Source organism: Limulus polyphemus, unplaced genomic scaffold (genome assembly GCF_000517525.1).
Source record: "Limulus polyphemus unplaced genomic scaffold, Limulus_polyphemus-2.1.2 Scaffold432, whole genome shotgun sequence".
NCBI lineage: Eukaryota > Metazoa > Arthropoda > Merostomata > Xiphosura > Limulidae > Limulus > Limulus polyphemus.
The window spans coordinates 39,503-52,641 of NW_013666042.1; the positions used below are offsets into that span (position 1 = coordinate 39,503).

General features: G+C 34.3%; 1 protein-coding gene across 2 annotated transcripts in view; it reads right to left on the reverse strand.

Annotated features, from left to right (window-relative positions):
- Positions 1–13,139, reverse strand: part of LOC106458230 — a 51,773-nt gene that overhangs the window by 18,560 nt on the left and 20,074 nt on the right. For both annotated transcript variants that reach the window (XM_013917705.2, XM_022384377.1), the window contains exon 2: positions 4,115–7,599. In XM_013917705.2, coding sequence (XP_013773159.2) covers positions 4,115–7,599 — 3,485 coding nt within the window. The remainder of the gene's footprint in view (positions 1–4,114; positions 7,600–13,139) is intronic.

A 13,139-nucleotide genomic window follows, 5' to 3' on the forward strand; every position in this document is an offset into this window, starting at 1 on the left:
ACAAAGAACAACATTGCAGTTTAATCATGCCATTACAGATAACTTAAACTTTATAAAAAATGATAGAGATAACTTTCATAGTGATTCATGTATGAATGATGAACCAAAGACCAAGTGAACTCTGTAGCAACATAAATTCCACAATACTGCACATGATACTGATTCAATTCAATAAACATGTAAGCAGTAAACAAAAAAATTCCGATAGGATACAGCGCTGATCACATGGTGTAGTACTGTTGTACCCATATACCTGTAGTACAGTATATATGTGTGCATTGCATATCTAGATGTACTCTTTCTATGAAGATAAGGTGTCTGTTTACTGTATCCAAGTAAACATACATAATCTTTAAAATAAACTTTCTGGTTTCTACAAGAGAACAAAGGTCAATGTACAGAATGAACTTCAACCATTCCAAGCACATACTGGAATCACTGTGGCCAAGCATTATACTTTAATAGAAGAAATCAAATTCTATATACATGTATCCTTGGACAAATATCACTGAACTGTAACAAAACTATATCAGTTTCTCTCTGAAGCAACTTTATGAAAAATCCAAAATTTGTTTTATTTACAAAAGCTCCAATAAAATATTATTATACGATTATCTAAAATAATATAAATACAGTGAAATAAAAGTATATCTTTTATATGAAAATTTGAGAGCTTTGACTAAATATGTTTATTTGACTTTTAATTTGAGCCATTTAAAAGACCTTGATAAAACCTTGCAACACCACGTACATGTTTCTAACAATAAACATTGTATAACTAATGAAAAAAACAACTTATCTTTATACAGTGTATTGTGGTTTAGTAAAATCTCAATTATCTAACCCCTCCCATTCTAAGGATTGGCAAGATAAGTTAATTAAGTAATTATATCATCACTATTGTGTTTTATGTGTAATGTCCTAGAGAAGCAGAATAAATTAAGGCCTTTAATGTGCATTTACAATTATGCTATTATTTTCAAGAATTTTATGTGTACATTGCACCAGAGGTAAACATTCTTCTGAATAAGTGTTTAAAAAATATGGGGATAAATTTGAAAATTGAGGAAGAATTTTTGAGTCATGGAAAATGAGAAAAAAAAAAAGACATAAAATAGAAAGAAAACCAAACAAAGGGAAAAGAAAAATAGTAAAAAAAAAACAACAACAACAAACTGTATACTGACTATTTGGTTTTGTTGCCAAAGCTGGGCTGCTATAGAGCTGTTGTCAACTGGTAAGAGAGTGAAAAATTAGAGAAGAATTTTAGGAGTATGATTAAGGCTACAGAAAAAATCTGCGATTTTTTTTTGAAAAATATTTACCTCTGCACTGTATTTATCTAAATAATATATTTTATCAATGCATAAATTTGCAAAAACTTCTTTCCTGTTTCTGGTTTTTACTGAAAAGTCAGTCTTGGCCATGCCAATGGGTCTTTTTAACTGCTCATTTCAATAAGAGGGTTATATACACATAAATGAATTCACAACTGCTGCACTCATGAAAAATAAATTAGATTTTGTGTACAACAAATATACTACTAATGCTGACTAAATGAACATACATAAATTTGAGCTGATGTACAAAACTGTGCAGTAATAATATATAATTCTCAGTTAGCAACAAAACCTGAATGATATTGAAAGGTTAAAGCATTCACAAGTGAGATTATTATTACACAATAATGAATAAATTTCTTTTTATTTAAACAGCAGTTCAAACAACTGTTCTTTTTAAGAATATTAAATATATATTTTGTATATACTATAGTACCTCTATAATAAATGAACAAAAAATTTTGTTTGCCATTTTCAGAAATCAAAACCAAATTTTGATTGGTTTTACAGATGAGCAAACAATGTACTGTGTAAGGATGATAATGATTTACAGAGGAGGTAAAAACAGACAGATTTGTAAAGCTTTTATAAGTTGTTTCTGTAACAAAAACATAATGGTTACTAGATTTTTCACCACTTAAACAAGGCCTATAAAGTAGCTTAAGTTACTGTACACTTTTCAATACATGAGATATACTCTTACAAGTAGACACTGCTCCTTATAAAAATGCATAGAACAAAACTTTTAATCCTTATACACAATATCTTAATATTGAAAATGTGTCTACCGAAAAGTATACGAGGACATAATCTTAACATTACACCATTTAACCCACCAACAGCTGTTTAGTACAGAGTTTATGCATAAAGAAAACTCCATATGTAAAATGATTATATCTTAAAGATTACTTGTCCCAGGGGAAACTACAAGCATATTATCGAAAGAAGTTTAGACAAGGCACTGGGCATTTTATCAGCATAATAAACCTATCCTTAGATGAACATACTGCAAACTAAGTGTTTCTTTTCATGCTAGATTCTAAGCGGTAAGGTAAGACATTAGTAAGCTTGAAAAATCATAAGATCAAAATACAGCTTAGTTACTAAATTTGATAAATTATAGTGGAATTCTGTGGTACTGATATAGTAATTTATGATTTTTTGTTATTTCAAAAGGCAAATATAAAACTGAAAAAAAAACATGTGAATATTGATAAGGCTTAGCAAGCTGCAAATGAGTATAAACTTTGTAGCTAGAAGAGATAATTGTTTTCTATGCTTCTTTATTTACTGTTCTATGTTTTAAGAAAAATAATTGAAATTTAAGAACCTATTTGTAAATAGTAATAATGTATATACTTATATAATGTATTATAACTAAAATGTGACTGTATTTTACAAAATACTGGTCCACTAGAACACAGCCAAGATAGGTCACTTTGTAAAGGCCAGTTTTATATTCTTGGATATGGTAACATGAGTGCACGTGCACCGCATCATTGCAATTTCTGTAATGCCAGTCAGGCATGGCTGAAAGGTCAATAAAATAAAAATAATAAATATATATATAGATGTATAATGTTATGAGATTTCAGCTATTTAGACTAAACATTTGTGTTTTCGTGTTATAATCTGTAGTCATTCTAGAACAAAAAAAGCATAATTTACATCTATTTCCTAATTTTTTACGGTGGTTACGAGGTCCATGAAATCAACCAAGCCTGTACGGAGATACAATAGTGAAAATAACAGATAAAATATAGTTTTTTCTAAAAAAATCATTTGATAATATTTTGCAGATTATAAAGGTTTCACATCTTAAAATTATAATTATTCTGCATGTTGGATAGTCAACAATCGAAAAGAAAAAATGCATGAGCAAATAATTACTTAAAAAATCTTAAAAACTTTGATACAAAAACCTGATATTTTGTATACAAAAGCTTTGTAATGTTTACTGATAATCTGCAAGATATGCTTACTGTATTAAAATTTATAGCATGAAAACTATAACAAGCAATAAATGGTTATGAGGTTGGTTCCTGGGACAGAGCCTGTAGTGAGAGAGTTAACATATATAATAACTATTAGATTAAATTTTATCAAAAAATTTACCCATATGTACTTAAAGTTACATACAATATTTTAAATATTTGAGAAGCTGGCACAGAGAAAATAAAGAAACAATGTATTGTACATTTGTATTTTATGAATTATTTTGTGCTGACTGGTTATTCATTTTATACTTAACCAACCAATGAAGCAGCTTTTACAGCTTAATAGGGTATATGAAGTATTTGGATATATGAAACTGAAATATATAGTAATAATAATATACAAATGTTGGAGAATGAAGGGAACTACACTGTACAGGGCAAAATGCTAACAATTTTATTTTAAACACTGTGATATCATCTTTAAGGCTGCAAATATCTATGAAGGTACTGATATCATGTTCTCTGTTTTTTTATGGCTTCCTTCACTCACTCACATGTGTGAGCACACAGAAACACACACACACACACACACACTATATATATATATATATATAATTGGAAGTTACAACTTGAAACCCAAGTCTGACCTTGGTAGAATGTTAGCTCTGATTATGGTGATGGATATCCCAATTACACTGCTATATTAAGTTACCGACTAGTTTCTACATGTACAGATGAATCATCATGGAATTTTACTCCCAATGCAAACATCATATTTTATATACTAAAGAATAACCTATAGCATAAAGGAATCTAAACACAACATTTTAAACTTACCTCATCCTGTATTTCAAGACTTGATTGATCCAACTTCAACTGTTCTGTTGATGGCTTACTGAGATGAGACTCCTCTGTATTTAATTGTTTTTGCATACTATAAATCCAATAACTAGAGTGTGTGTTGATAAGCTGTTGGAAAGACAGTGATTGAGACATTATATTTTTCTTTTCAAGTAACCACTGTCGTGAATCATAAAGCCCCATGTGTTGTCCTGGTGTCAAGTTTAGGACTTTATTCTTTACTGGAACTGCCTGCCAGTTAGAGTACATTGACAGTTTAGGGTCTGTATCCTGTGGAACATACATAGGTTGTGGTCGATAGCTACAGCAAAAAGTTGAGCGAGTTGAACACTTTAGCCCAAGGTATGTATAAGCTTGGCCATTAATGTATTGCTGAATGTATGATTTCCTTGGTCTTGGAGTTTCAGGACTTATCAAAGTAGAACCAATCATACAGGCGGTAACCCGCTTCTTTTTAAGTGGCAATGAAGTTGGTCTTTTCAAACTCACTTTAGAAACTTTATCATTTTCCATTTCTTCAAGGTTAGTTGAAACTCGCTTTCTCTTTCCATAATTAGAAAATTCAATTGGTTTAAATGAAGTTGGAACCTCTGGGATTGAAGAGTTGGAGTTTTCTGTATCTGAACATTCTAAAGTTTCTGTCAATGTGCCCATTCCTGGTTTATCCTGACATTCTAGGATTGTCCCTATTGTGCTATCTGAAGTGGAAGGTGATAACAAAATTAGTGATGGAGACTGTTCAAGTTTGCTGAAGAATATTCCCTTCTCTGATGTATTTCCATTGTGTGAGACCAACCCCTGCGCTTTAAAGGGCTCTCCCATCATACTAGATCCAATATTCATAGCTTTATAGTCTGTAAATTCATAGGAAGTGGTCACATGATCTTGCTGGAGATGTAAACTTGGCACATTTGAATTTAATGATTGTTTTTTATTGTTGTTACTTCTCTTAAGTGAAGAATGGTTCAAAGGACTTGCTATCTCAAGCAGTTTATCAGGAAAAGCAATAATACTTTTTCTGTTCAAATTTTCTGATACTTTAGAAGTAAGCTTATTGAAGTTGAGAGCTGAAAGAAGTTCATCTGATTCATCTTGTCTTGCAACCTTTAGGTTTTTTTGCCAGTCCTTTACTATACTAAATGAATTAGAAACAGCACTGGAATCATGTGTTTTTGAAACATCAACAATTTCAGCACTAGTTGCTCCAGGAGCCAGAACCAGAATGTCTGCAGTTTGTACTGAAGTTAATGGAGATCTCGCTTCTTCAAAAACTGGAGGCATAAGAATTTCTGAGTTTGTCATAGCCTGTTCTTTATTAAAGTTACCTTCCATTGTTTTCAACCTTACATGTGTATTGCTTTTCACGGTGTCATTTTTATTATGATTCACTCTATCATTTACTTTGGGTTTTTCATATTCTTGACATTCTTGATAATTCCTTTCGGGATTATCATAATTTAAACCAAACAATTGTTCTGGGAACTTCCTTTTTTTAGGAGGAGTTTTTTGAACCAAAGAGGATGATGTTTGATGTTTGAGAGAAGCCAAGTAATTATTACAATTCAAAATGGATTGACATTCTTCATGTTCTTTGTCAGTAAACTCTGCACCAATTTTCTTTGAATCCTGATTGAGAAAACCACTAGAAGATGAACATGAGTATAAATCAGAATCCTGTTTTGAGAATAGCGCATCACTAGTGTTGTCAATACAATCTAAATTACTGGTTTTATGAGTGAGTAGACTACTTTCTTTAGAAAATACAGCATTGCATGAATTGCACATGAAGATCCTCTGTGTATTTAGTACATGGAACTGGGTTATAGATGATTCAGTATTCTCTGTACTTGGAGAGAACTTGGAGTTTCTTGTTTTTAACAATAGATCCTTGATAATACTGCCCTCTGGATTTTGTGGATGTTTAAGTTCTAAAGTATTATTACTATTCATTAAAATAGAACTCTCAAATTCTGATTGGTTTAATTGGTTCATTTGATTATTAGTCCAAAGCTTTTGTGAGCTTAAATGAGCATGACTGTCACTTACAATGTGTTCTTTTGAAAACTGAGATGATGATCCAGAATAATAACTATCCTCTTTGGAAACACTATCTAGCTGACCAGCAGCCTGAAGAACATGTGAATCTACCACACTTCCAGTCTTCAAGTCAAATTTATCATCAGTAACTCTCTCTTCTTTTTCTAGTTCACTTCTGTGTAATGAAATCCCTGTGAACTGTGTCTTGGCACTGTTACTGTGAAAACTTTCTTTCTTTTTGTTTCCAAGAGTAGGAAGAATGTCATTTTTGGAATATACTGATGCAAGCATTTCCTTTTCCACAGAAGACTTGACAATCTTTGGATTCACAGAAAATTGGTGTATACTTATGCCATGGAGTACAGACTCTATTCTATTTTTTTCTCCTTTTGTACCATATACAGAGCTTGGCATATGCAAGTTCTGATTAGCAGTCCAAAATGCAGATGTGTTTTTAAAAGCTTGAAAGTTATTTTTTACCAAAGGAGCTACACTTCTAAAACCTGGGTAACCTAAAAATGAAGTTCTTGTTTCAATGTACTTTGTATTGCACTTATTAGTATCTTGCTCCACATTAACTAAATCCTCATATTTATCAGAATTTTTATTTGTGTTGCCATCAGATTCTTTCAAAACAAGTAATTCTTTTTGAGTTGACACACTGCTCTTGCCTGACCTTAAAGAAGGGTTTGGCATAGTTGTAGGTGTTTCAGAAGGTAAAGATGCATGAAAAACCTGTGTGGAACAACCAGATTTCATTACAATTGGAGTCTCTTCTTTTAAAAGACAGTTTCTGTTTTGTTTTAAAACTGTCTCCCTTGGACAAGTATGAGCATCTGGCATATCAAGTTTATCTGTGAATGCAATACTGTCACATTCATTTCCTCGAATTACTTGAGAAGCAAGCTCATGACTTGTTGTAAACAAATTCTTATTTACTAAGGTATGGGTAGTTCCATAGCAATTTTCAACTTTATATTTACTATAACATCTGTCAAACTGTTCTTGCCCCATGCTAGAATGTGCTGCAATATTTTTGTGAAGAAACTTTGAATCAGATATGAAGAAGCTATTTGTTGGGACAGTGGAAGACTCTGCTTCTGGCACAGTAGAAAAGTTTTCGAGCCCAGGTCTGTATTTCAGCAACTCTGAAGATTCAATTCCACTCAAGGAAGTCTTTTCAGAAGAAGGCTCAGAAGTTCTTAACTCCAAAGAGTGATTTCCTGAGATATTATTTTGGAAGGAAACAGATACAGGTTTATAAGATTGTGTTTTTGGAATGGTAGAACTTTCCAGAGCATATCCATTCTTGGTAAAAGAATCCTGCTTTCCAATCAACATTTTAGCAAAGTCTCCAAAAGCACTGCCTGATGCGGTTGAACCATGAAGTTGGCTCTCATTGTTGAGTCGTTCTTCAATGAGACCTGCAATATTGAAAATACATGTTAAGTATGTTATAGAACACACTAACACATACACACAAACAAATGGTGGTATTCATAAATAATTTTTAAGATTCAAAAATAAAAGGATGCATCAACAGTCTATTTGTACAGCCACCTCTGCTGCTTCCAGAATATGATGTCAAGTATTCTATTGGAGTCTACCCCAATATTTGATATACCAAACTAGTTAATTGTGAAGTATAAAAAAATATTCAAAAGTTGTTTGAAAACATAGCAATAGGACTTGTATGTAAGGTCTGTCTAAATATACCAAAATCAGGTAAGTGTACAGAACCAAGTAATGTTGTTTCTTTTACACATATATTTTTAGTTACACCATGATTTGCAAAAAATATGTCAGTTTTACTGATGTGATTAAGGTTTTTGGAACCCAGTTTATACTTTACAGTGCTACACTAAAGTAATACTTGTAATCACCTGAAGAAGCATTATGAAAAGCAGATTTTAGTCAATAAAAAATATTGTGAAGTATCACTTTTGTTTTATCTGTTCTGAAGAGTGGATGTCATTCACTCTTTCAAAAGCCCTAATGTAATATGCAACATACCTGCAAAAGTCTATTAAGATAGGATCTTAAGAAATAGCTGAAAATATACAAAATCAGATTACTAATTATAATCCTTCTAATAAAAAATTTACAAACACACACACATACACACATGTACATAAATACCAGGTTTTTTCATTAGGAAAATGACAGTGACAGAAGCTGAAGTCATTATTACTTGGGGTTTATATATACATTTAATAGCAAGTTTTCTATACATCTAATACTATGGCAACAAAACTAAATGTATATTTAGATTTACAAAGGACTACCAGATAATTGGGGGGAGGAGAGAAGATTTATTGAAAAATGCATGATTATTTGAGGAATATAAATATAAGACCTTAAGTTAAAATTTTCCTTATCTGAAAATGCATTTCAAATAGATATAAACTCTCTGCACAATGAAGAGCTTTACCTCACACCACTGCCATGAAGATTTTGCACATGCTCAATCCTTGAACAAAGCTCACATCCCAACATTTAATAACACGTAATGTTCAGTCTGTGATGTAATCATCATTTGACTAGAGCCCTCAACCAGTAGAAGGCTATCCATGCACAGTAATCCCATTGAGAACTAGCAGTTTGACAATGCAAAAAAAATACACAGGAAGTTGAGGGGAAAGGTGGGAGGTTGTGCAGAGAGAGATGAGTATTTATTTGAACCACAAATTCAGGTCAAGAAAATGTTAGCTTCAGAAATGTTACTCATCTCTCTCTACACAACGAAGTGCTTGAATCTCACACTAAAGTTGGGGCAGGTGTAGGTAAGAAGGTAAGCTCACTTCTAAAACCATAACATCAGAAAGGAAAACCCACGAAGTATGTCACCCACAGGTAGAGAGAAGGTAGAGCAAATGATATAGCAAAAACAATAATCTTTTGCCTAGTGCTAAAGTCTGTCACTGTTGGGCAAAATGTAAGATTGCTCACCAGTTGTTATCTCATAGTTGGTTGGCTGGGCATGAGTGTGTGGTGTGGCTAATGTCACAAGTCAGGCTATTCCATACCAGAAAAGAAATTACCAGAAGTACTCGCCAGAATAATCAGATGCAGAGAGAAAACATCCTATACCTGATCCCAAGGAGAACAAAAAGCCCATCTGGTTAGACTTATCCCAAGGAATAGCTTGGTTCATAATGTAGTGGGGTGGCAGGCACACACCTGGTGCAGTCATTTATTTTTTTTAGTTTCCTGCAAAGTATGGCCTGGAAGAGAAATATGTATACACTGCTGAAGCAATCTTGTAGAAAACCCCATCTCAAAAACAGGCATGGAGTAAAACTAAGTGGGCTTAACACTGTTGTACTCTTATTCTCAATACACATTTTGCAAAAGAAAAGTATTCCCAGCTACTTGGTAGGTTCCACTGTCTCGAGTTTATATACATCAAGAAATATAATAATGGTGAGGAGGGAGCTGTTAAGAAAACAATAACTAAGTAACCAATACTCATGCATTAGTCTCTGTGAGGACTACAGAATGGAATCTGGAGGGAGACAAAAGCCATATACATGTGAAACTGCCATGTGATGTAAGTAATGGGGCCAAATGAATCATGGGTCATTAACATCCCAAACTGCAAGATATCCAAGAGATATTAATTATGAAAAGCAGAAAAGCCGTGTGATGACAAACCTAATGAAAGGTTATCTGATAAATTTGAGAGGTGTCCTAGCCCATGGAAGAATATACCAGTAGAATGAGTTGATGAACCCAATCAGTCCAAGTGGAAGGTGATAAATCTTGAGAGGAAGAGGGATCTCAAAGCAAGAAATGATTATGGCAATTGCAGTTTAAGCAAAATAATCCCATACTGTCTGAACTGGACACAGAAAATGTTCAGGGACAGAACAATCATATATATAGAAGAAATGGAAAGCAAAGTGAACTGGAGATGGTTCATCCACCACCAGAACTTAAGCTCCTGCCATGATAGACCAACAACTGAATGTGGTGGTCATGGACTTAAATAAGAAAGTCTAGACCAATGAAAACAGAGGACCCAAGAGAAAGTGCCTCCCTGTGGTTGAATAGAAAAAGGACAGGGGAGGTTACTAAATAGATTATGATAAGACCAGACAGATGAGACAGAAGACAATGGAAAGCATGCTTAGTTGCCAACATCTTGAGAAGTTAGATGTAGAAAATCCCTCCTTCTGGAGATCAGGCATCCTGAACTGCACCCCATCTGAACTGAAGCACTGGTTGATAGGTTTGTTTGTAGTTAAGCACATAGTAACACAATGTGTCACCTTTGTTGCACTCACCAATAGGTATAAAAACTTGAATAAGTGAACATAAGAGGCACTCAGACTTAACAATGAGCCTTGGAGATTCCAAACACACGCAAGTTCACATGAAGTGAGGGTATGAGGGATGTCCATGGTCATGTGGGATATAGTTGTCTGCCATCACAGCTAGAGGTAAAAAGAAGACGCTGGACCATTGTATACCTGCACTGACTGCTCAAAAAACACCTAAGTAACATGTATGAGCATGTTCAAGAGGAACAAGGAATGCAAGAGAAGAAAGAGTCCACAAAAAGAAACAAATCCTCTCACATAGGAGATAGAGCCTTAGTATCAAAAGCTCCATGTTTCAAAGACTTAAAGGAGTATGACGAGCCTGCTATGCATATGATGTACAAAGTGCCTCCAAGTGAATGAGAAACAAAGTCAGAGTCTCGATTAAACTTGATGTCCAAAGAAGTCACCCCAAATGAGACAAGGCCTGAAAGATAAGGAAGGTACAGTACAAGCCATGTTGGATGAGGCAAACAGAGGTCAAATCTCCACAGAGTAGTGGAACAATGAGCCTTAGGAATGTAACTTCTGAGCAAAAGCCTACCACACCAAATGAAAAATATGAGGCCATAGCCTACTCAATGGAAAGGGCTGTGAATCAAATAATCAACCGTTGTGAATGAACCAAAATGTAGAAAGAGAAATCAGGATGCGGAGAAAGCATCTGAGATCTAGATGTAGGGCAATCACATCCCAGGAGAGTACCCATTGCAGAGTGAGAAAACTGTCCAAAGTTGGTTCAAGTGGTTGGTCTCCAGAGGTGTGATTTTTCTACATCTAAGTCTGCAAAATATTGGATGATCAGTAAGCCTTCCATCATCAATGATGGATTATGGATGGCTTGGGCCCCAGGCAGTAGGGGAAGCCCCCACCTTTACCATCATAGATATTTTGTTCTCTAGCAAACTGAGTGAAATTCACTGTAAAAATCATAATGTTAAGCATCTACATGTAAGAACATTTTAACGATATACAAAGCCTTGTAACACTGGAAACAATACAGATAAACCACAAACTTGTGCAAACACATTTTATTTAGTCAAGAATGATCATGAAGACAACTTGATTAGAACATGCATGTACCTGTATAAAGCGAGAATTGTCTTTTTATGGCTATATTATAACTGAACTTGAAAACTTTGAAAAGTCTAGCTTTTGAAGTATGTCGTTTTCTATGGTCACTATAGACAGACTGTTTAGTTGGTTTTGTCCTATTCTATTCCAAAGCTCACTACATATTTGCTTCAATTTCGAAAACGATTACTCCCTGCTACAGTTTGATACCATCACGAACAAGAATATTCTCAGCACTATCTGAACATTAAGAAATATTTGGATAAGAGTGTGTCTATGCAGTGGTATAGCAAGATGGGGGCAAGGGGTGGCAGTCGCCGCCGGGCACAGGTGTGAAGGGGTGCAAATTTCCTCTGGCCTATAATGCCTATTAATTAATAATTATGCCCTCCCCTAGGATATAGTGCAACTGCCCTACGTTAAGTAAACACGACACAGTGTTACATTATTTGTGTGTATTACGCTTGCAGTTTTAACTTTTAAAAGCCGCCCACTGAAGTACAGTGAGACCAAATTGATGTACAGAAGTAAATTACACTATTCCATCATTCATCTGTAGATCAAATACAAGTCCTAGAATACAATGTACAAGTAAGTGTATGTTCAACTAAAAGAAAATATGAGATTTATGTAACACATTAACTGGTGTGCAAGATTGGCAATATATTCAACAGGCAAGGCCTAGATCTAGTAAACATTATAGGCCTAATGTAGTGGTTTGTAATTGTATTGGTTGATTGTAAATCATGTCTTACACCAACTAATGTACTAGAGTTTAGGACTAATTATAGTTATAACTTTATTTCTAGACCTTAGGTCCATCATCATCATACAAATTGTAGCCTATATTATAGGCATACTTAGACCTATACTAACTATTAAACTAGGCATTGCACTGAGACAGATCTAATGACTAAGTTAATAGATTTAGATGTAACATTTGTTCTACAAGTTAAGCCTAATAAATCTAAATCTAGAATTGATGAGGCAGGGTTGTATCTAGATCTGGGTAGATTCAATACAAGGTGCTTTCAAGCTATGCACCTAAATCTAAGGTTTAGTTTAGATGTATAAAGCTAAATTTCTCTCATTATTATTACATCTAGATCCAAACCTAAGACTAAAAAGAGGGAAATAACAGGTCTAACATTAATGTTAGATCTAGATGTACTAGCGATTTAATCTAGGAACTGTAATCTAGTACCACTAATTAGTCAGCCTATATTTGTTTGTTTGTTTTGGAATTTTGCGCAAAGCTACACAAGGGCTATCTGCGCTAGCCGTCCCTAATTTAGCAGTGTAAGACTAGAGGGAAGGCAGCTAGTCATCACCACCCACCGCCAACTCTTGGGCTACCAACGAATAGTGGGATTGACCGTCACATTATAACGCCCACACGGCTGAAAGGGCGAGCGTGTTTGGTGGTATGCGGATTCGAACCCGCGACCCTCAGATTGTGAGTCGAGCGCCTTATCCACCTGGCCATGCCGGGCCCAGCCTATATTTAAATTCGATGACAAGGAACCCACTTTGAGACTAATAATGGCTGGAGATGGCTTGAATGGGTA